This window comes from Haliotis rufescens, unplaced genomic scaffold (assembly GCF_023055435.1).
Source record: "Haliotis rufescens isolate VD_foot unplaced genomic scaffold, xgHalRufe1.0.p SCAF_8, whole genome shotgun sequence".
Taxonomy (NCBI): domain Eukaryota; kingdom Metazoa; phylum Mollusca; class Gastropoda; order Lepetellida; family Haliotidae; genus Haliotis; species Haliotis rufescens.
The window spans coordinates 50,714,058-50,739,915 of NW_025964372.1; the positions used below are offsets into that span (position 1 = coordinate 50,714,058).

The window sequence follows — 25,858 nt, forward strand, 5'->3', positions numbered from 1 at the left end:
AGTGATTGACATCATGCGCATCGGTCTACATAATTGGGATACGATTACATCAAGTCAGCGAGTCTGCCCATCCGATCCCGTGTTTGGGTATTAAATGTTATAAACCTTTTCACACAAAAATAGTGCGCAGGATTACATTGATAGCCTACATATTGATTCATAAAAAGTGGCTGCCTATCGATCACCCATGTGAACTGTAAAACATATCTATGTTTCCTCTGTTACTCACTGGGTCTCTAATACAAGCCAGGTCTCTAATACAAGCCAGGTCTCTAATACACACGGATCTATGGCTCTGGCGAAATTAATAGACGACCTAGTGTCTAATAGAGGAAATACGGTAGTTTGATATCGGATGTTTTGGACGACGATATGACGTTCTAGGCCGTAACCCTGACTGCCTCGATGATGAGATTACAAGACTTTACGAAGGCATATCTCTTCCATACAAATGAAATGTTTATGAAACTGCTAGGGACATGTTTGGTGGCGAACAGACTCGGAACAGGCAATTTCGTCATTGAAACAACCGACAATGAAAGTAAAATATAACATTATAAAAATGTGTGTGAAGAAGCTTTATTTAGACAACATATTCATTGTCATCCTCGACAACCACGGACTTGGTAGGTGGGGATTTTAAAGTCCATCAAAAAACAATCCTCCCTTGGAAACTCCATGAAAACAATTCTCAATGGCTCATAGAGTAAATATACATGTTAATGTTGAACCACATCATAGATCGGGCTTGTCATCTTGCTTTGTGTATCTTGTCTGAGGTTTAGGTAAACAACAACATTGTCAGCCATTGACAGTTATGAGGTGTGAGTAACCGTGAGTTAGGTCAAGTTCGGGGTCGAGACACATTTATTTTGATTATTTTTTAATTATTTACTGGTGGTAATTACTGGCTAACTAATAAGACTTACACATGTAAAATAAATAGTAGAATGTTAATTCAGAAAGTTTGTTAGAGAAATATGTTCGTTTGCATTTCTACAACCTGTCACCCCTACACTGGACATGGCATATTCGATTTCCAAGAAATGACGTCTCGCGCAGATTTCCAAGAAATGACTTGGTGAGTCCAAACTACACGGCAGGTTGTTATGATATTAAAACATCTATCTCTGGACTATGTTTGGAGGTTTATTTGTCAACTTCCTTTTGAAATACTATGTGTTTTGAACACTTAGTTTGAACTACTCAAGATTATGGGTATTTTAATGTTGAACTTTAGTTATATTTGTTACATATATTACTACCTGTGACCACTTTTCAGAATGTTCTAAGATTGCAGACCTTTGTACCCTGTGTTGTTACGCGTTGCAAGAAAGCACCTTTTTCACAGCGTTGTTGCATTCATGGTAGAATGGAGATAAACCTACTGTGTCTTGAAATTTAATGTAGTCCCCAGTAGAGTAGATACCGCAGTCTTATTTTAATGTGGAACCGAGGGCTCTAGCGCTAGGTTTGAAACGTATAAATAAGAGGTATCTACTCTACACTGGGACTACATCAAATTTCAAAACACAGTAGGTTTATCTCCTAATTAATCAACACGTTACATGACGCTTGTGTTACGATCCGTCACATTTGGATGTTCTGACACCTTTGATAATATTTACACAAATCACAGAGATATGAATGCACTCAAAGCAGAGCAAAGCTTAGAGTTCAATAAAACGTAAACATCCGTGCCATCATGTCTTTGGAACAAAAGAGCAACTCAAATCTTGTTCTTCTTTGCAGGGGTCTGTGATCAGCTCATTTCCACGTCTCGCCACCTCCATCCATCCAGATGTATCACTATCCTTGCCACACAGTGTATGTTCACAGATCGACAATGGACATATTCCATTGCCTTTCAATGGTCGACTAACTATTGCTCTAGGGGTTCTGAAGTTGTGACAGCACGGAATCCGCTTCTCCAAGTCTCGTACTGTATACTGCCACTAAGACAATGTTGACCACTACCGACACGGCACTCATGACTAAGTCAATAGCTGGTAAGGACGTGCAGCTGCAAGTCTTGCCCTTCTCCTCTGTGGCCTCCTTGTATTTGTGGACACACAGCAGAACGACGCTCAGCACAATGACACTAAGTCCATGGGTAACGACTGACACCATATAATTCCCTGAAAGGACAACGTGAATAAGGGAGAGAGTGAGTAGGGTTTTACGCCGCTTTTAGCAATGTTCCAGCAATATCACGCTCGGACACCAGTAATGGGCATCACACAATGTACCCATGTGGGGAATCGAACCCGGGTCTTCGAGCGAACCCTTTAACCACTAGGCCCCCGTGAAAGTAAAGAATAACAGCTGTATTCTCCATTAACATACAACAGTAATATAGTTTCTGATTGACATCCACAAACGGTACTTTGGCAGGGCTTCAAACCTATCTTTAATGTATTAATACAGGTACACCTTCACATCACTGAGAGGAGCGATGGGGGTAGCCTTGTGGTTAAAGCGTTCGATCGTCATGTAGAAGGCGAGGGCTCGATTCCCCACATGGGTATCATGTGTGAAGCCCATTTCTGGTGTCCCCAGCAGTGATATTGCTGGAATATTGCTAAAAGCGGCGTAAAATCAAACTCACTCACTCACAGTGGTAAAATGAGAAAACAACATAAAGAGTGTTCACGAAAGCTTAATTTCGTAGACAATGTTTTTCATGAAATAGATAGTTTACTCATTCAGTCATCTGTCATGCCTCAGACTGGAGGCGTGTTATGCATGCTATTTGTCAGTGACATACATTTCGTCCTGCATCTAAGCTCAGATTCGACATCGGTACAATGTCACTAACATAGTTCTCAACAGAAGTGAAGGATTGATGCCGATTTATAGTGCTAGCTCACTGAGATACCATGTCACAATTTAACATGAATACCCCACTCAGACACAGTATACTGACTCCGAGCCGACCAGTCCTTGTGTTAGCCCCTTAATGCCGAGCGCCAGACAGGGTAACACCAAATACAATCTTTTGCTATGACGCGGCCGGGGATCGAAACCCGGACCTTCCGCTGTCCGGGCGGACGCTCTACCACAAGACCACGGAGGCGTTAGTTGGGTTTAATGCCGATGTGAACAGTTTTCAGTTTACTGCGTGTTGTTATAAGCCACACTCAACAATATTCAAGCTATATTACAGATGCCTGTAAATAATCGAGTCTGGACCAGAAGATCCAGTGATTAATATTGTGAGAAACAATCCACGCCGTCCGGATACAATGACAAGTTATCAACAAAGTCAGCGAGCCTGATCATCAGACGCCATGAGTCATCCGGACAAACCAAGGGTCGTAATGAAACCTAAGCCACGGACATGAGATCCTGGGACACAACTCCTCACAGGAAATTGCGCCCTGGACGACCGGCCTATCCGTGTTCCCACAGTTTGCATAGTCTCCAAAAGATAAAGTTAAACTTTCAATCTGAAATATTTTGACAAGGGGCTTACCCAAATGGAAGTTATCGGAACTTGTAACCGGAGGCAGGATGCTAAAAAGAAGGACCATAAATATGCTGAGAGATACCAGCATTGCCAGCGAATACAACAGTTTGTCCGCTCTTGTGAATGGTATTAGAAACACTCCACTCAAGAGGAAGGAGAGGAAACAGAATGGCACCAGCATCAGTAAGGTATAGAAGGGCGTCTGGCGCTGAAACACAAAAGTGTAAGTCAGACTTGAGTAGTTGAATCCAAAGCCACCGGCCACACTATGCGTCTTCACTGACAAATATTTCTCCATGATGCCCCACTGCCTCTCTCCTGCGTACAGAGCCAGCGATATAGTCTTGCCCTGGGACTTCACACTTCTCAAAGTGACATCTGTCGTTGGGTGGACCCAACTTCCGATTTCCACATAACAGATCTGAATATCGTATGGGAAATACCGAATGTCGAACCCACATGCTGTTCTTGGGGCGACCCGTGGGATCCATATCACTGTACCGTCCTTTAACACCTTGAGCGGAGCACTGTCATCTTGAAGAACATTTGCGGATCCACCATTCCTATATGTGAGGGAGAAGAATACTTTCTTACAATTGTGTTTGTGCGTTTGTTTGTTGTTTAACGCCACACTCAGCAATATTCCAGCTATATGAGGGCGATCTGTATATAATCGAGTCTATGGACCAGATAATCCAGTGATTGACATCATGAGCATCGATCCCGCAATTGGATACGATAACACGCACCAATCAAGTCAGCGAGCCTGACCACCCGATCCCGTTAGTCGCCTCTTACGACAAGCATAGTTGCGTTTTACAGCAAGTCTTACAATTATTATGCTACTTTAACATATTCTATTGATATTGCAAAAGGGGAAGGTACAGTTCAGCGCACTTTTATGAGTGAGTGAGTGAGTGAGTTGGGTTTAACGCCACTTTTAACAGTATTCCAGTTATATCACGGCGTGTCAGCTTAATGTGGGAGGAAAGCCCAAAGTGAGCACTTTTATGAAAATCCCCCAACGAGTTCATAACAGGCCAACAAACAGGTGCACCTAAGACATGGACGTGAAAGTTGAAGTGTTTTTTTAATTTTTTTAATTTTTTAAAGTTGAAGTATTATAGATCGTCTGAGCACAAAAGGTTAAGAAGGAGAGATTGACATGCTATCTGGAGGGACAGGTGCGCTTGTTTAAGACATGTTTTTAGAATATGCTTTTTATAATGAAAAAACAGGATACATGGAGGTTATCATGCGAGTGAGTTTGGGGATGGTAAATATCCTGTATAAGGAATATACATTGTATTTAGCGAGCCTTGGTGAACTAAATACATAGCGTTTATTCCAAATACAGGATTTCTACCATCTCTAAACACAAGCGTCATAACCTCTTTATCATAATGTTGGAAGCTACTCTAACCCTAGTCTATCAAACGTCAAGGCCATAGTCAGACGTTGACAGTCGGCCTGTCCTGTCATAACGTTACGAAGTGCAGTCAGATGTGCAGACAGCGACAAAACGAAACAAGGTAATAATTCGAACATATTTCGGCCAAATCCAACTGTTTTAATTTGTGGAAAAGGTTCCAAGCCACGGAGGTCTACAAGCACAGATATGGAAACTGTTCCCGCTTGACTAGTGCCCTCGCAAAATTGTTTCGCAATTCATATCTCCAAAGTTGCCAATGCCTTAGCTACGTCACAGTTAGACACTGACTTTCGATATATTAGACTATTGTTTTAAAAATGACAGCAATTGACCCAGTTGTTTCTCCAGATTCCCGATTGTAAATTCTGACACGATCATCGAATGACAAGGGCGTCGCCATGTTTGTTTGTAAACAGTGAAAGATGCCCCACTTGACCTTTGATATTTGCATCTCTGTCCGCATATGACCCAGAAGGATATCCGTTTTTTCCTTTGGCTTTATCCTGCCGAGAAACCCACCCATTATATGATGAACAAGTGTTGGATGGATTGTTTGTTGTTTAACGCCGCAATATTCCAGCTATATGACGGCGGTATGTAAAATAATAGACTCTGGACCAGACAATCCATTGATTGACATCATGAGCATCGATCCACGCAATTGGGATCGATGACATGTATCAACCAAGTGCGAGCCTGACCACCCGATCCCGTTAGTCGCCTTTTACGACAAGCATAGTAACCTTTTACGGCAAGCATGGGTTGCTGAAGACCTATTCTACCCCGGAATCGTCACGGGTCCAAGTGTTTGTGTATCTGGTGTGTTTATCGGCATTGTCACCAGTATTCTTCAGAAAGCTGGTTTAACAAATTGACAGGTTCGAGTATATACAATTTGCAGTGGAATTTCATGCAATGACCCGGCAACTTAGCTGATTACGTGTCAACGTACGGTTCTTACCCCGACGGCGTGAATCGTTCAGTCAATCACAGGGTTATCTGGTCAAAGAATAGATCATTTATAGGTCGCTGTCAAACGGCGTAAAACACAGAAACAACACTATTTCTAGGGCACATATCTGTAGTGCACAAATACATAAACATACAGCATTGCACAAGGAGGACATCTTTAACCCTCTTCCTTCTTAGTTAAATACCACATAAGTATCATAGGAGGACTTACGCATTGTTGACGACCAGAGGCGGAGTCCAGACTTGATTGGCGTAAAACACCCTGTGATCGTCCGTACCATTCACACTCAAACGCGTGTCAGCCCAACTCTGAAATACATAAATATCCAATTTAGACCTCACAGAGTATTGTCCACGAGCTGTGTAGTGTATCCGGGAAATAATTTAACCCCCCAGCAACCCATATGCTGACAACTGTTTGTTTGTTGTTTAAAGACGCACCCAGCAATATTTTAGCTATATGACGGCGGTCTGTGAATAATCGAGTCTGGACAACACAATCCAGTGATTGACATCATGAACATCGATCCACGCAATTGGGATCGATGACATGCATCAACCAAGCCATCGAGCCTGACCACCCGATCCCGTCAGTCGCCTTTTACGGCAAGCATGAGTTGCTGAAGAACTTTTTGATGGGTCGGAATATTATTGCTGTTACATAACGAGGTGCATGCACGTGTCACTGTGTGTGTTCTTGTCAGGACTTATGCCGGTTTTATTGTGCTAGCTCATTGATAAACATGGCGTGAGATACAAAGTCATTAGGCGACAGGTGTCAGTATGATTTGGTTGGTTGGTTTGCTGTTTTACGCCGCACTCATCAATATCCCAGCTATATGACGGCGGTCTGTAAATAATCGAGGCTGGACCAGACAATCCAGTGATTAGTGTCATTAGCATCGATCCACGCCATTGAGATCGATGACTTGCATCAACCAAGCCATCGAGCCTGACCACCCGATCCCGTTAGTCACCTTTTGCGACAAGCGTAGTCACCTTTTACGGCAAGCATGGGTTGCTGAAGACCTATTCTACCCCGGAATCTTCACGGGTCGGTGTCAGTATGAATAAGTCAATGATTGAGCACTACCCATGGAGACATGTTTATCACGTCAATCAAATCACCCACAGCCACCACAGTTTGACGACATGGCGCATTCTGAACAGTCACCGTGAAAGTTCGTTTATATGATGTTTAACGCCGCACTCAAGCATATTCCAGCTATATAACGGCGGCCAGTAAATAATCGAATCTGTGACGCAATTGGGATAAAATGACATGCAGCAACCAAGTCAGTGAGCCTGACCACCCGGTCCCGTTAGTCACCTGTTTCGACAAACATGGGGTGGGGGTGGGAGATGGGGGATGGTTGCTGAACCCCCTTTCTATCCGAATGCAGAATGCTGTTTTTTTCAGTGGGCTTCCTTTTAAAGTGTTTGTTTTGTACAAACGGCTACGCAGTACGCACACACTATCACCCTCGGTGGCCCAGGTGGAGAAGATCTCAGCAGATCCCGCAAGTCCTGAACGGAGAACGTCGGGTTAGAAGTACTCCCAAGGAACCTATGCTAGGATCGGGTAACCTATAAATGGATTTGGTGGTCAGGCTCGAGGACGTTGTTGATGGAGTGTCATCTCGTACCCTGACGCCGTGGGACGTTGAAGCCGTGGGACGTTGTTCACTTAATCAATCACTGGATTATTACGGGACTCGATTATTTTACAGGCCGCCGACAAACAACAAACAAAAATAACGATGCAGTTCAATTGAGAGTCCTTGCAAGCTTGGTTCAAGTCATTTCACCGCAATATTTACGTTATAGAACAATCTGGTATTTAATGATTATCCTAATTAATCAGGTTCAATATTTATTACATCCTAACTAAACTGGAAATGGGCACAGAAGTTATCTCCCTTCGATAGAGTGCCGAGTGAGTGAGTGAGCTGGGTTTGATGCTGCCTTTAAGTAAACAGTATATCCGTTATATCATGGCGTGTCAGGTAACGTTGGAAAACAGCCCGAAGTGACCCATGAACCCATGTGCACGGGTATGGTGCACAAACCTAGAAACAATCAGGGTGAACCGGATTCGAACCCACAATCATGTCTGATCAAAGCATCTGTAGGCGTAGTACTAAAACATGGAAAATATGTATTTGAAATTAAAATATAATTTTGGCTATAATAATTTACACCATCCATAAGGACAATGACATATGTTTCTTAAACGTGCACGTGGAAAGATAGCCATGCTAAACGGGATTTCTTTTGTACATTTTAAACTCTACCACCGACAAATGAAATAGCATTTAAAACTCAATATTTCATTTAGCCAGTACAATCCACAACATTCACTCACTCACTCACCATGTGAAGATGAAAGGTTGTAGATAACGCCGCTTTGGAAACATCCTGAAAATAATGAAAAACATTCATGAATATACAAATATGATATGGTCATTGAATAAAATTGAAACACATCTCAAGTTTCGTTCATATCTATATTATTATGAAATATAAGATAGCTACGCGATAAATCGCAAAGAACAATGAAGAACGAAGCGTGGTTTATTTCACGACAAAACATTGTTCTATCATGACGTCATGTCTGGAGATTCGAACATGCGCTCGCAACTTGATGATTTGGTGAAGTGTCCAGTGAGTTGTCCCCCTTAGATGTAGCCGGGCAACGCAGATAAACGAAGTGGCCGAACGATCGCATCCAAAGTGGGAGAGATATGACAATCGACACTGGGAGAAAAGGTTCAGATAATCGACGTGAAATTAGAGAATATGCGGGCAAGACCACATTTAAAATCCCTGTTCATAAAATGGACTTGTCCGACATTGCCAAGGTCGGAATCTATTCAGGGAGTCATCATCATTTAAATACGGGTCAATATTTTTAAAGCTTGTACATTTTATCAACATCCTTAGAGAGCCTGTAATGTGAATATGTCATATAAGAAATATAGGACTCGTGGTCGTTGTTTAGGGAGAATAAACCACGTGGTTACGCAGCCCAGACAGCGAATGGGACTTCTCCCAGGAAGCGCTGCCTAGTCAAGCCCACTCAGAACATTTCGGAGAATGTGAAGACTCCCCAACATTGCAGCCTTCTGCATTACCCAGATTGTCAGAAGGGCTGTATTCCTGGTAGAAAACCCAGGTACTCTGTCAATGTCAGTCAGAATTGGAGGTACAAAACCTAAGGCACCGAGAACAATGGGGAGTCGGACAACTTGGTACTTGGAATGCAAGCGTGACATTTCGAAAGCGAGGTCCGCATATTTGCCACGTTTTTCCTCAATCTTGTTAATCACATTACTGTCAAAAGGGACAGAAACTTTAATGATATAAATGATTTCATTGGATTTTTGAAAAAGGACAAGATCAGGTTTTTTGGCCTGGATACGTCTGAGGCTGTATACGGGCCTATTCCAAAGAATTTTGTATTTATCATTTTCCATGACGCCCTCTACATATTCCGGGTTGTTACATGGATGGACCTCTGTGTCAAACCACCAGCAAGGCGAAGACGGTAATAAAAGGATCGAGCCATTCCATCATGTCGCTTAAGATACTGTGTTTGAGCCAAAGCGGGGCATCAACTGACAATGTGTTGGGCAGTCTCATTAAATTCATTGCATAATCTACATTTCATATTTACATTTTGATGCAAAATCACACAATGGCGGTTTCGAGGGAAGTGACTGGTCCTGAGCAGCAAACAGAAAGCCTCCTGTTTCACTCTTCAGGCCAGAGGACTTCATCCAAAGTAAGGACTCTGCAGGGTTGCTGATCCTCTCAACACACTGCACATAAACTCGATGCAGTGGTCGTTCAGATAGCCTCTTCTTGAAACACTGAGTCTAGGCCGACTTAATATGGCACTTCGCTTGGTTGACACTCATTTCTCTACCGTCAAGCAGCACAGAACCATCAACAAAATCAACACCGACTTTGAGATTATGTCCCACATCCTTGGCTCGTGTTAGAAAACTGTGGAATGCCTTGCTTTCATCATGAATCTTGACATGCCTCACAAGGGGATCATCAGACAAATAAATGTGTGCAAAAGTGCACAAAACAATTCTATCATGAAGAACCTCCACGTTAATCAAACCACGCCCTCACATTGTGATTGGTAAATATAAGCGATTGAGGGAAGAGTACGGGTGGTTGAATCTATTGTCTGACATGATTCTTCGTGTGAGGATGTCAATACCCTGAATTTCTCGTTTCGTCCAGTCAACAACACCAAAAGAATACGAAAGGACGGGCACAAGTATTTGTGGCTTTGACTTTACTGCGAGCGTTCAGCTCTGAACTCAGATTTTCTTTAGTCTAAATTTGGACTCTGCCCGAAGTTTGCCCTTGATATGGGCATTCTGGAGTTTGTCCCTGATCTGCATCCCTAAGTACGTATAGTCAATAACTCCTCCTCCAAGTAAACTGAGTGATCTTCCCTCCTCTACCTTGCCACGTTACAAATGAAGAATGTTGCATTTGTCGAGTCCAAAGGACATGCCCATATCATTAAAAAAGGACTAAACAAGCACAATCTATTTTTTAGTGTAGATCCTCCATTGGCATTAAGTTCAAGGTCATCCATGTAAAGGAGGTGAGTAAGTGGTGTTGGGGATCTGTGCTTGGGAGGCCCGGGTGATAACCTTCCTCTTTGCTGAGCAAAAAGCTTAAAGGATTTAGTGACAAACAGAAAAGCAAAGGGCTAAAAGAATCACCCTGAAATATTCCTCTTCTGATAGAAATGGGTTCCGAAGTCACCACCTGCCCCTGTGAATACATCTCAAGTTGAGTTGACCAGCAGTTCATTAAAGACTTGAGTAAAACAAGTAGTCGCTCGGGGTCAATACATTCCAGTGACCTCAAACTCCATTCGTGAGGTACGGAATCATAAGCTTTTCTGTCGTCTATCCAACACATTGAGAGGTTACGGTGGTAAGTTTTAGCCTCTCATTTTCTGAACTAGTAGTTGATCCTTACAACCCCAACATCCCTTTCTGGCTCCTTTCTGCTCCATGTAAATACTGCCATTGGATGCACAGTTAATGACACAATATCTGTAAGACATCCTGTAAATATTTTGTATTGTGTATTCAGACAAGTAATAGGGCGAAAGTTTTGAGATCAGTCAAATCACCTTTCTTTGGGAGAAGTATTGTTCGACCCTTGCACAACCAAATGGAACATCCCTTGTATCCACAAGAGAATTAAAACAGTGACGTAATGGTGTTTGGACACAAGGAAATAGGTTCCAAAACCGGTTTCGAATACCATCTGGTCCTGGCGCCATATTAGATTTGGACTTTTAGCTACATTTTTCAGGCAATCAGGTGTAATGAAACACAACAATGGTGATTATATTTTTTCGCGTACACAATCATTATATTCCTCCACCAATGGTTCTTCGAGGTTACAGATGCCGGGTATAGACCACAACTGTTTCAAAAACGTTTCACTGGAATTCATGGTGGGTCTTTTCTCATCACTGCCATTGGATGTATTTAGTTGCCTGTAAAATTGTTTTTCATTAGATTTAAATAATTTGGAACGTTATTATCCGTTATCCAGGATAAGTCTTTCCTTGTTTTATTAAGTTTAATTTGGAACCGGTTTTTCTTTGGAAGATTTTTTTTATTACCCTTTTGTGGTTCATTCTTTGGAAACTGTATGAAGTTCCTCCAATGTTCGAGCAGCAGCATACACGTGACAGTTAATGTCATGCAAAGAACAGTCCGCATTGAGAGTGACAGTAATAATTTCATTTGATTTTATTAAATTCTATATATTATTATTATTATTAATTATTACTATTATTACTATACGTACGAAGTAATTCAGTGACGTGAACACCATGGAGACGTTGATGGGGGTCGGGCCTTCATCTTTGGGCCTCTCTTCTCTCTCATAGCTCGCTGGCAGCCGCCCCGAGTATACTGCAATTATAACAGGATAGTATATATAGTGAACTTAATTCCCCCGCGCCCATGACATCCCGGAGGGCGGGGGTTGGGGGTTCGATCCCCGGCAGTGTCACTCAAAAGACGTGGAAGGACAGTACATAATACTCACTAACCTTGACCTTGAGGTTCAAGTTAGATGAGGGGCGGTCGGGTAGCCTAGTGGTTAAAGCGTTCGCTCGTCACGCCGAAGACCCGGGTTCGATTCCCGACATGGGTACAATGTGTGAAGCCCATTTGTGGTGTCCCCGCCGTGATATTGCTGGAATATTGCTAAAAGCGGCGTAAAACCATACTCACTCCCTCAAGTTAGATGAACTCTCGAGTAAACACTGGACCTCAAGGTCGAGGTTAGGGACTGTTTTACCCACTGGCTCTAGGAGAAGAAACTTTAACGTTTCATCTGTTGAACACTGATGCACGTGCAAAATAAATACCTGGGCACGTGCAGCTTCTATTGTAAGACAGGTGATTGGCAGGTATGAAAACCTGTGACAAACACGCTCGGCATTAAGGGGATAAAACAAGGACTGGTCGGCTCGGAGTCAGTATACTGTGTCTGAGTGGGGAATTCATGTTAAACTGTGGCATGGTATCTCAGTGGGCTGGTACCATAGAACCTGTATTAGACCGGACTAATACAGACACAGAGAGAGACAGGCACACGCACACACACATACATGCACGTCGCTATATAAACTTGCAATAATCTTGAACCCCATTTTACCACACACCCCCCCCCCCCCCCCCCCCCCCCCACCAGAGTGTCCTGTATTTGTATCATGAAGAGAGCCTCTCAGTTCAAAGCGTTAAAATACATCCAATCAAACATCGTTATAAATTAACTGCAGCAAAGAGCAGTCAAAGTGACAAGACAGACAAGTCCACTTACCTGATGTTATAACCATGAACGCAGAGTAACACGATATTCCCTCTCTATACATTGCAGCGGCCGTCCCTCTACCCCCACGTGCAACGGAGACTTGTGGAGGTATAACATCGAAGTCATGACGTAAGATATCTACTCACCTTTATCAATAAAATCATATCAAACCACATTCTATTGATTTGAAACGTATGAATGATACCACAGCGCACATTGCAAATACCATACCTCTCATCGATCGATACTTTTTAACGTCCAGGTTTATTAGTCAGCAGTTGTACCGTTATGAAGTGTTCCGCTCCGTCGCCAGATGGCGTTCGCTATACTCATAAGACATCAAATCGTCTTTGTTATGTATTGGTGATAAGTCACGATCCTGGAAATATGGATTATTAATGAACTGGTTCAATAAGTATTATGATAAGGGCGGATGTGCTAAAGATTGTATGAAAGCTACTGTAGACTTTGCACCTTCTGCTGATATTGCTGCAATCTCTTACGTAGTCTTGTCAATAATGACAAACACAATATGAAACGTTTATTAATTTTCATTATAGCATCGAGTGTAATTACCTTATATCGACTTTCGATTGTTTATGTTGAATCAATATGTCCTTAAGTCGCAGTTTCTATAAGTATATGGTCAAATGTTTCATGGACGAATCATCACTGTGTCATTCATGACTTGCGAGAAAATTCGATCACTGGTCAATAAGAGGTATCAAACCTAAATTAACATACCTCAAATCCAAAGAACCGTGGAAATATTTGTATGGAGAAGCTCTTCGTTCATTAAATTACTTCAAATACCAGTAATTCATATGAACGCATTTCGATGGCTAGAAATTTTGGATAAAGAATGCAGAAGTGTAACAGAAACATACATCGGCATGGAGCGATTACTGAAGTTAGTTGAGAGTCCACCTATCTCGGCGCATCCTGTAAATAATCGAGTCTTGACCATTACTTGACACTGATATACAAGCGACGAATTGATCGCAGCCCTTCACAGCTTTCAGAATAAGTCACTTGTGTCAATTCGTTCAGTGCAGTAGACAGAAATATATCATAAACTGACGATCAAAGGAAACCTCCTGGAATTCTTTTGTAAAAAATCGTTCGCCTTAGCCCGTGCGGTGACATTCCTCTTATACAGATTTATAGAGGAATGTGTCAAGATATACAGACTGCTCGGTCTTTGAGCAATGCATGTGCGTCTTTGTGTCCGTTTTCGCTTCTCTAGGTCTGTGTCTCAAATTATTCATTGTGTGTGTTAGTGCATGTGGGCGTCTGTCTGTGTGTGTTAGTGCACGTGGGCGTCTGTCACACACACACACCCTCACTCACTCACATACGGACGTACGCACACGAACAAACAGACATTTACATACATGCACGCACGCACGCACGCACGCACGCACGCACGCACGCTCACAGACAGACACATACACACACACACACACACGTGCTTTGAGGAATTTCCCATCCATTTTCTTCAGATAACAGCGAATGTGTTTATGTTTAGTGTTGCAAATACTGTTGATGTCTTGAGGTCAAACAATGTTTCCGATATTTATAATACTCCCTATCAGTGTTTAGCTTCTCAGACATGAACGTGTATCTTTATTTATTATCCTCTGAATGTCAATTGGAGTTACTGTTGTGAGTCAAATATGTAAGTTATCATACCCGAGCAATAAATGAAAAACAACGAATATTGTGTTTCCTTTCAGCTTTTCGTGTAAAAATAACAGTACCAATAACTATCCTACTAGTGTATTATATGAAAAGACCCATATATGGTCTAGTATCCCCTAACCCGAAGCAGAATGGTTTTCAGTTTTCGTTAATCGTTTCCCAGACTGTATATGGTCAATCACATCATTTTTAAATATCTCGTGGAGATGTAGAATTTGGAACAGCAATACAATACAGAGTATTTGACTCTCTATTTGTAGTAGTTGTTTATTATAGGAGAATACCCAACTATGGACTATGGATTTGTTCTTTGTCTTTGTTAATATTTTCCAGATTGTATATGGTGACATGAATATAGAAACACTACAGCATGTCTTATGGTGATAATATGAGTAAGTAAGAGAGTGAGTATGGTTTTACGCCTTTAATAGTATTCCAGCAATATCACGGCGGGGGACACCAGACATGGGCTTCACACATCATACCCATGTGGGGATTCGAGCCCGCGCCTTCAACATGACGATCGAACGCTTTAACCACAAGGCTACCTCCATCGCCCCCCATCGAACCCAGCTGGGTCTTCGCATGACGAGCGAACTACCACACTGCCCCAATATGTGAAAAACGTTGCTCGACATTTTAACAAAGTTTTGCATAACATGCAAAAATGACAACGTGAAAATTTAGTTTATGGAATTTGCATACTGGGTCATTTTTGATATATTAAAATATATTTATATATTAAAAAAATAATTTCGTAAAGTTTATATTTCACAAACCATGGCGTCTTCCAGTGATGGAATTCGAAGCTGTCGCATCGATGCCCTTTCATGCAATGCCCGGAAACTAGTAACAAAACTGTTATAATCAATCATAATTATTACACCATCACACACCCCTCCAGTGTGGTGTTTTTATCAAGAAATTGCCAATGTAGTTATGGGTGAGCATTTTACAATTTTCTGTTTCATAAACATGATACACATTGTTTGTTTGAATCTCAGCAAACTGTTCACTGTTGCTAAACAACACCAAGTTCTCAACCTTTGTATATACTGGTGCATCTTCGATGGAAGTTGATACCAGTCTGTTGCGACTGTGAATTGGGTTATTCCATTGTACAATATGTATTGACCTCTGGTGTTGACTCAGTAACTATTGTCTTACAAATGAATATAATTTTACATGTTTGGTGTGAGTGGTATAGCGATATCATTGTTATTCCTGCGTTGTTGTGATATCAGCATCTTGGGCCTAATAACGTTAGTTTTAGTATAAAATATAATTCTGATTAAATCATGATCAAGAATCACTATCGCGAAAAGGTGAGCGTATCCTGCCCCATCGGTGGTACCCGTCACAAACACATGCAAAGGCAAATCAATTATCCACCTGCAAAATACATGGGAACACATCGTACAAGTCACAATATAGACTAACATCTAGTCTCTGAAATGAACATATTTTACAGAAAAAAACAGTTGTTAAATTAAAGTTATAAAATACAATAAAAAGGAGCTCAGAGACTTTCTCCTGATACTGCAGTAATCTCAACTTGCCAGTATAGACTTGCATAGGCTGTATTGGATATATTTGTTTCAGGGTCTGTATGACAAATTCGTCAAAATAAGGATTTGCATCGGGCATCAACCTTGTCACTGATGCGTGAAATATTCTCCACCATACTACCATTAAACGATTTGAAAGTTTTACGAAGGACTTGAATGTTGTAACCCTGATCACACAACTCTTCGTAGAAAGAACTCGATTGTACCCCATGGTCAAGACCTGCTTGAATATTGCTGGGCGCAAAGAGAAAGTTCACCACTGGGAAGGTGAAATCATTCCTCTTGTCATACTGTCTTCCAGGGATTCATTTTCAAGATTGAGAAATTGAAGTGATTAATAACAAAGCTCATAAATGGTTTTCTTTGTCAAATTGAAAAATCCAGACAGCTTGTTTCAGACAGCTGAATATCAGACATTTCAAACTGGTCGGGATCGGAGTAACTTTATTCAGATCCACCCGCAAATATCTACACATACTGCCTGGGAAATATATCCCATACAGCCCAGGCAAGTCACAATATTTGGCAAATCTGTATCTGAATATGAAGAAAGTCTCTGGCCTCCTTTTTATACTTCATAACTATAATTAACGACTGTTTTTATCGGTCAAATAAGTTCATTTCAGAGACAAGACTTGAGTCTGGGAGATCCAATCCCGAACTAAGAACTGCGGCAACTGCTGTAGTGCGCATGTTCTCCGTGTTGAGACCGGGTAAAGCTTGACAGAGGTGCGTATTGTGATATTGTGAACATTGAACCAGTTGACCTAACTGTGTGCCTCCATTGCACGCTCTGGTTCACTCTGGTGTATCCCCCAGTGCTCACTGGAACTAGGGTGACAGTATTACTCTCCTAAACATTACAATATAATGTTATGATCGGTTGCCAGAAGAAAGATAAGTTTTGAAAAGAATGCCCGAGATACAACGGTTATGGAACGAAACCCGACATGCTACAAACTGGTAGAACTCAGCGAGTGGTTACCAATATGTTCAATGTGTCTCAGTCCGTAATTTGCAGACTTTGGAACAGGTTTCTGCGGACTCAAAATGTTAAGTCCAGGATCGATTATTCAGAAACCAGGCTTTACGAAATCGCCAATCAAATCGCGATTAACTTGCGCCAAGCCCTCAGGGTCCCAGTTACTGATCAGGATGCCGTTGTTTAACGCTCAGGTGATCGTAACTCCCATATCTTAACATAGACTTACAACAGTCGTAGCGCTGAGGTTTATTTGTACAACGACACCCAGGGCAATTAGACATCGTCTGCATGCAGTTTATCTTCATGCTCGGCGACCAGCTGTAATACCCACGTTAACGCTGCTGCTACACGTGTAGTTACCGTTAGCAACAACCCCCAGCAGCCAAACATCACCAGAAAACAATAACCAGCGAGGGGGCCTACCTTTTCCCCCACAGAGCACGCCGGGGACATGATCGGGTGACGTGAACTGCGACGTCAAAGGCTACCAGCTACGTCAGCCGAACTCGGTCAGGCCCTGCAAGAGGACTGGACAAGACTCCCTCAAATTGTCATTGGGAGATGATTTGGACCATACCACGCTGTGTGAACGAATGTCTGACCAATCGTTGGGGGCATGATCCATTGTGGATCACGTCATCTCAAACGTTCATTTGTTGCCTCCACATCTCTGACGTCTTTCATGGTTGTTCTGTTCTGTTGATCGTCATACTAACATCTAACCCTTCCTTTTTTCTTACCCATCTATTACCATCACTCGATACGTCTTTATATTTAATCATCAGTTAGTTTCTATTTTGGGGAGTATTTATTCATGAAGTGTAGTAAGAGGTCACAACTAGGCATGTTAGAGCTGACAGCGCAATCCGTTTGACTAACTGACCACAATTAGAAAACAAGCCACATTAAAGAGTTCATTGCGTTTATTTTTAAAAACGTCGCAATTCTAACCGATGATAGCATTACTTGAATCACTGAAACAGAAATACAAACGGATGCAGTACATGAAAAACGTCCGGCATTTCATACTTAAACTGGAAAAAGCAATGGCCACGGAGGCCCTCTCGTGAAAGGAGTCTCAATTCTCTGTGCAGAGTTGCGTCCCTTAGGTGTGCCCTGATCCTATCATTCGCCATGCTTAATGATTATTACCAGTAACCGGTTGAAGGAACTGTAAAACGACGCACTGAGGAGCATTCCCGCTGTATCGTGGTGTGTTCGTGGGGGAGGAAGGCTGACGTCGTTAATGTTAAAGGCGTTCATCTCTACAGTGAGAGCGGACAGTGACAACAACTACAAATCTTCTTCAGGACGAATCTGTGATGTGAACCCATGATATGATTATGGTACGCCTTTGGGGCGACACTCTATACACAAAATTGTGACGCCTTCGACGACGAGGAAATCCGTACCATCATATACCAAATTAAGGGTTTTATATGTATGTATACAGAATGTTATCAGGTCTTTAAGATCGGTGGTGAATGTATATTGAAAATACAGAATAACGAAAGCGAATTGTGTTTTTTGTTTCATAATCAAAAGGGGAGTGAGTTAGCATGTTTTTACGCCGCTTTGAGCAATATTCCAGCAATATCACGGCGGGGGACACCAGAAATGGGTTCCACGAATTATACCAATATGGTGAACCGGATCTAGATCTTCGGCGTGACGAGCGAACGCTTTCACCATCGCCCCCATAATTATATAAACTACGTTTATAACGAACACGGTTATAACGAAGTGACAGATATAACGAACTGTTGTTTTTGGTCCCGGCCATTTTGCAGTATGGTTTAGTTGGAACGCTATAACGGCTTGCTTTAGGTTATAACGAACAAAAAATATTGGTCCCTGTGAGTTCGTTATAACCGTAGTTTACTGTAACTGCTATGCGCAGAGTCCACGCATGCCATCGGCTATATCTCAAGTAGAAAAACATTTCAGTTGGGGGTTGTTTTTTTTAAATAATCCGCTTTACTCACGGTTGCTCACAGATGAAATACTGACGCGCTGAACATACGTTGTCATTCCACTTGAAGCCAAACCTACTTTCTATTGCCAATTCCAAACAATTCTCCGTGTTGGCCACATTGTCTGGCTGTGTTGGTGCCCAGTCCGTGAATATAACCGGCTCTTGGCTGTGTGACCACATCCAGTGGCTCTCGCTCAGTAGGTCGTTCCCTCCTAGCCACACTGCTCTTGTGCTCACTATGAAGACGAGAAAGAGTGAGTGAGTGAGTTTGGTTTAACGCCGCTTTTAACAGTATTCCAGTTATATCACGGCGTGTCAGCTTAATGTGGGAGGAAAGCCCGAAGTGATGCAGGTCTCAGACGTTTACCACTTCAGTGAAACCCACGAGCATGATAAACCTAGAAACATAATCGGGGCGAACCGGGATTCGAACCCACAATCATAGGTTTCTGGCGTGCCAAAGGGACGCAACTCTGCACAGCGAATCGCGGCGCCTTAGACGACTGGGCCACCCGTGCCCCCGAAGACGAGAAAGAACAAATCTCGAATTTAATCCGTGTCTCAAATAAATATGGTTCCATTAGGTTTGGTTGATATAAGAACGGGAGTGTGTGATTGTTACTTAACGGCGTAGTCAGCAATATTCCAGCTTTATCTCAGAGGCCTGTCATACATAATCTTAACCAGGCAAACCAGTGACTGAAATCATGAACACTTTCCCGTTTGGGTTCGAACATCACGTAGTCAAACCACCTGATCCACTCAGTCGTCTCTGTGGTGTCATTTAACTGAATGCCCTCGTGGGTTTCTTGGGAAGAATGTATCTCAGAAACAGTTGCTGATCGTCATAGGCGACCAAATGGAGCGGGTGGTCGGGCTCGGTGATTTGGTTGTACCCCGACAGTGTGAATCATTCTTCATCATATCAATCACTGGATTCTCCGACTGGCTATGGACCCGTGAAGATTCCGGGGTAGAAAAGGTCTTCAGCAACCCATGCTTACCGTAAAAGGTGACTATGCTTGTCGTAAAAGGCGACTAACGGGATCGGGTGGTCAGGCTCGCTGACTTTGTTGATGCATGTCATCGATCCCAATTGCGTGGCTCGATGCTCATGATATTTTAATCACTGGATTGTCTTGTTCAGACTCGATTATTTACAGACCGCCGTCATATAGCTAGAATATTGCTGAGTGCGGCGTTAAACAACAAATCAAGCTAAAAAACCCGACTGGTTATGTACATTATTTCACCGAGGATGTATGTCACTTCATGTGAATCTTATGTTTTTATAAAGTACTCACATTTTTTGTTTTTCAGAAAACTTATTAAGAATTCGTTTTCTGCATTAGTGTCGACCTCCACGAGAAAAGCATCAAAATCTTTGCAAATGTCCTGGAAGAAAAGTGAGTGAGTGAGTGTGCTGGGTTTAACGCCGCTTTGAAAGTAGTCCAACTATGTCACGGCGTGTGCGCTAACTGTGGAAGGACAGCCCGAAGTGATGAAGGTCTCAGACGTTTACCAAAAGAACCAACGAGCATGAGTTTGGTTCTGAGGAGGAAAAAGCGTTCAACATTTTTGTAAGACCGTATAAAACCCTAGTATAGAATCGTAGCAGTGCTTTATACGTTTTAAAACCTAAATGGACAAAGCGATATTCATTACTTGGTACTGATGAATTCTGTCGAGTGTGGAATATAAAGAACAAAGTATAAAAAGAACTCTGCTTTACCCATTATAAATGGAAAGGTGACAGAAAGATAATGGATATTCCCTTTTGTCTTACCATGATACGAAACATTTTAAGTTATCAAACGTAAACTTGATAGTTGAACACGATGAAACATGTGTTGTGGCTTATGTATGTGAAATGTAATGTAAGGACCAGTTTTGCCCACCGTAAATGAGAAAGAAAATATTGTGTTGAAAGTATTAAGTCTATGACAAATTCCCGTTTGTCTTACCATCATTTTGTAATTTGGTACTTTGGACATGACCCAGCTTCTAATAACATGCATTACAAAGAGTAGATCTTTCGAACAGTTACAGCTTTCCTCTACGTTTAGTGTTGTTTGAAGTCCCAAATGCTCAAGACCGTATGATACACTCGTAGTGGGAATCGTACACCAGATTTATAGTAGAAAATTCATATGATTACGGAAAAAAAGAAAAAAAAACCTTTTGAAAATTTCACATGAAAACATCTCATAACTTTCATGATAATACACAAAAGCGGCTTTCATTTATTAAACTATGCAGAACGGTTCAGCCAAATGGACCCATTTTATAATCCTCGTCCTCTCTTGGTGTACGTCGATCCCACCTGGGTAACAAAGTGAATTGGACAGTATAGTTGTTTGATATTTTGTACGTATCATCAGAGATATTAGGTAAAACAGATACGATTGTAATCGGAGTGTCTATTTGTCTCACGTCCGCTCCGGCCCATGTTGACGGATTCTTGATCAGCGTGTAACAGCTTGCTGCATACGATGTCCAATAGTCGGGACAGGAACCGTCGACTTGAAAGATACATATTGTTTTTAAAGCGATGTTGTCTTCATGTTATTTGTCTGTTTTGTTTGTTGTTTGACGCTGGGCGGTCGGGTAGCCTAGTGGTTAAAGCGTTCGCTCGTCACGCCGAAGACCCGGGCTCGATTCTCGACATGGGTACAATGTGTGAAGCCCATTTCTGGTGTCCACCGCCGTGATATTGCTGGAATATTGCTTAAAGCGGCGTAAAACCATACTCACTGACTGACTTTTTAACGCCGCACTCACCAATATTCCAGCTATATGACGACATTCTGTAAATAATCACGTCTGGACCAGACACTCCAGTGATTGATATCATGAACATCGATCTACGCAATTAGGACACGATGACATGCATCAACAAAGTTCCGTTAGTCGCCTCTTGCGACAAGTATAGTCGCCTTTTATGGCAAGCATGGGTTGCTGAAGACCTATTCTAGCCCGGACCTGTTAAAAATATCTTCTTTGGGAATTCAAATTGTATTACTACATAGTAGTATATGTTTTTTCCCAATACAGGATACTTAGAATTTTTAAAATATACTTTTGAGACAGGAATAGAAGCGCCGATTGAACCTCCCCCCACCCCACCCCACCCCACCCCTCTAGTAGATTCTGACAAATGATTTGCAGCCATGGTTTCTTTAAACAATAGGCAATAAGTTGTTTGAGCAAGCAGTCAGCGCATCAATCTGAAATTAGTTCCTGTTCCTGATCATTATTATCATCCTCATCACGTTTACAGAATAAGTTCGTCTTACCGATAACTATTTTAAGCCGCTTTTAGCAATAATCCAGCAATTCCAGCCCACCAGAAATGGGCTTCACACATTGTACCCATGTCGGGAATCGAACCCGGGTCTTCGGCGTGACGAGCAAACGCTTTATCCACAAGGCTACTCGACCGCCCCTTTACCTCTGTGGCACCTAAGTGCAGTTACACCTTATGGAAATACTAAACAGGTAAAGACTAGGTGTTGTTTACTTTATCTTGTCAGCATTAAAACCTTTATCAAATGTTTCATAAACACCTCCTTTAGTACAGATAAATATTTCCCAAATTTATTTCAGGGTTATATTTTGTGCGTATTTTACATTTCGTAAACAAACAAGACCTAATGTACTGAGTGATGTGGAAATAGTCACTCGCATTCAGAGGTGAAACTAAACTGGAAAGACATACCCAGAGTAAGCACAACCACAGCTGCCAACAGACGGAATAGAGCAGTAGTATACACCATGGCTGCGTCGGGTATAACCTAGATGTGGATGTGCAGCGAACAGACGTGTGTTTAAGCGATAAGTACATATGTAGAATGCTTATCTATCTTATCTGTACATAGAGTACACTTGTCCTGTACTTGTACTGAAAGTAATATATAACCTTCTTCAAATAAGCTGGGGACAAACTAGAAAAGAAACTAAACCTCTCAGTTTTTATATCATTGTTTTATTTTCAATTGAAACTATTTTAAGAAAATCCAAGAAAATGAACTGTACTGGTTCTGCCGTGACGAGAGACGACAAAAGCTACTTTCGACAACAGTTTACGTTCAACACAGTCCATGTCTTTGGCTTCAGTATCCGTATGCATGTAATGTCACCACACAAAACTGCGACTAAGGACCTTTATTCTAGTGCCACCTGGTTGACTGACATGTAGTCCACTTTTGAATGATCACACGAGCACCTGTCAGAACACATTTGTCAACAACAACAAGTGGTTTCAACCGCGAACATACTCATTTACTGTGGATAAGGTGCGGTATTTGGATATTTCTCTTCCAGTGTCCTCTGCTGTAAGTTTAGGAGTTTCTACCTGTTCCAACATAATCACGGTGCCGGTTCACGAAAGTCTCTTAGCGCTACGACCTCCTAACCGCTACGACCTAGTTTAGGATGTCCTAGCGATATGTTTTACGACCGTTTCACAAAGGCATCGTAAGCCCGTCGTAAATATTTAAGAGGTGATTAACGACGTGGTTTAGGAGGTCGTAGCGCTAAGAGGCTTTCGTGAACCGGCACCCAGTAGCCTCATCTGTATGTTCCGTGGAACGTTGACTATGATCGCGGCCTTTCTTGTAGATCATAGTATGGTTATAAGCTTAAGAGTGCCAGTAGAGGCTTATGGCCTGTAACAATTTCAAAACTTGACCATGAACATAATTATTTGTGAAATTTCTTCAATCAATAAATTACAATGTAGCCTTCGCCAACCAGTTGGTAGATCTTTCGGCAGATGTGAGGTGAAATTGGATTTAACGTCGCGTTCAAGATTGTTACACTAATATAGCGTGTGTGTGTGTGTGTGTGTGTGTGTGTGTGTGTGTGTGTGTGTGTGTGTGTGTGTGTGTGTGTGTGCGCGCTTGAACTAGTCCGGACAAATGCCCATTTTAAAGTGCCAGCTCACTGAGATATCATGCTGCAGTTTAACACGAATACCCCACTCAGACAGTGAACTGTCTCCGAGCCGACCAGTCCTTGTTTTATCCCCTTAATGCAGAGTGCCAGACAGGGTAACAACAGATACCATCTATAAAAGTCTTTTGGTATGACGCGGCTGGGGATCGAACCACCGACCTTCCGCTCTCCGGGTGGACGTTCCACCATCAGACCACGGAGGCGGTCTCTCGGCAGGTGTGAGAGTACGGGACACATGGTATGATACCCAATAGGTCAGTCTGTTCTATCAGGAAGCCCGTGTGCCAGTACGGCACCAACACCATACGATGGTGCGTGACACTGTAATAAGATGGGTTTTAAAAGATCAAAGTGAATAAGCACATCTTCTGATTGAACAAGGTTCTTAGACTTGAGAAAAGCACTTCCCTATCATTTGCCCCAGGACCACGCAACGTCTTTTCTTAGGCGATACAGTGGCTCCAAGGTGCCCGGGATAACAGGAATGAATCTGTGATGAAAGTTCAAAGCCTCAAGATATGCTGTTTGTTTGTTTGTTGTTTAACGCCGCACTCCGCAATATTCCAGCTATATGACGGCGGTCCGTAAATAATCGAGTCTGGACCATCAATTGGGATACAATGACATGCATCAACCAAGTCAGCGAGCCTGACCACCCGATCCCGTTAGTCGCCTTTTACGACAAGCATAATCGCCTTTTAGGGCAAGCATGGGTTGCTGAAGACCTATTCTACCCCGGATATTCACGAGTCTCAAGATATGCACGAAGCTCGCTCACTGTTCTTGGTTCAGGAGCATTTGTGATCGACTCAATTTTCTGGGCACTGGATGTTGCCCATTGTTATCCAACTTGTGACCCGAGCATTCCACTTCTTCAGCCATAACAAACACTTCTCACGTTTCAATGTCAAACCTGCATCAGAAAATCTTTGCATTATTTCATCCTCCAAAATCTCGATATTTTGAGGATAATGTCAGAATTGATATCCTCCAAGTATTCTGCTGAGTTTGCATTTCCTTTGAGTAATGTTTCAACGACCTGTTGAAATATTGCAGGTGCTGATGACAAACCGAGAGCAATCTGGTATATTGAAACAGACCTTTGTGAGTGTTAATACCGTATTAGACGTAATAAGCGCGAGATTTGCTAATATATTGGCTAGTTAACAATCCCAAATAGCACCCCTTCCGATCCCCATTAGCATATAATACGCACTCGTGTGATATATGCACCCTTTATTATTGGCAATTAAATTCTGGAAGAATATATCTGTCGTACATAAACATTTCAGGCTGTCAGCATAAACCACGAAATTTATCTTTCAACTCTGGATTTTTCAACAAAATAATATTCTAATAGGAGCCCCCTATTTCTAGTTTTGAGAGCGCCCTGGGCGCTTGTTACGTCGAATTCTGTAAGCACATACCTTTTGGAGTCTTCGTCTGGAACAAGTTGATGGTATGCATGATTCATGTCAAGGTCTGTAAACTGTTCACCTCTTCCAAGGTTTGAATTGGCTACTGTTCAAGTGTGGACACTTTACTCACAGTCAAATTGTATGTACCGTCAGGCTTCATGAGAGGTACTACTAGACATCCCCATTCAGAATGTTTAACTGGTTCCATTGTCTCTTCTTTCTGCGGTCTATCCAGCTCAGTCTCTCTCATCCGTCCCATAACATAAAGCACTGAACTAGGTTTGTAATACCGAGGTGTTGCATTAGGATCAACATATATCTTGGCCTTGAATCCTTCAAGTTTACGACCCGTGAAGAATCCGGGGTAGAAACGGTCTTCAGCAACCCATGCTTGCCGTAAAAGGCGATTAACGGGATTGGGCGGTCAGGCTTGCTGACTTGGTTGATGCATGCCATCGATCCCAATTGCGTGGATCGATGCTCATGATATCAATCACTGGATTGTCTGG

At 42.2% G+C, this 25,858-nt stretch overlaps 2 protein-coding genes across 2 annotated transcripts; both read right to left on the minus strand.

Moving 5' to 3' along the window:
• Window positions 1-378: 378 nt before the first annotated feature.
• On the minus strand, window positions 379-12,848 carry LOC124152392 (neuronal acetylcholine receptor subunit alpha-6-like). Its single transcript, XM_048389395.1, has 6 exons — window positions 12,756-12,848; window positions 11,733-11,839; window positions 8,247-8,291; window positions 6,085-6,182; window positions 3,476-4,032; window positions 379-2,138 (listed from the first exon to the last, which is right to left on the minus strand). The coding sequence occupies exons 1-6, from the start codon at window positions 12,805-12,807 to the stop codon at window positions 1,891-1,893; spliced, it is 1,107 nt and encodes a 368-aa protein (XP_048245352.1). The 5' UTR covers window positions 12,808-12,848; the 3' UTR covers window positions 379-1,890.
• A 5,057-nt stretch (window positions 12,849-17,905) lies between these two features.
• On the minus strand, window positions 17,906-22,819 carry LOC124152391 (echinoidin-like). The gene is made up of 5 exons (XM_046525316.2): window positions 22,694-22,819; window positions 21,409-21,497; window positions 20,280-20,370; window positions 18,986-19,211; window positions 17,906-17,974 (listed from the first exon to the last, which is right to left on the minus strand). The coding sequence occupies exons 1-5, from the start codon at window positions 22,749-22,751 to the stop codon at window positions 17,947-17,949; spliced, it is 492 nt and encodes a 163-aa protein (XP_046381272.2). The 5' UTR covers window positions 22,752-22,819; the 3' UTR covers window positions 17,906-17,946.
• Between the last annotated feature and the right edge of the window lie 3,039 nt (window positions 22,820-25,858).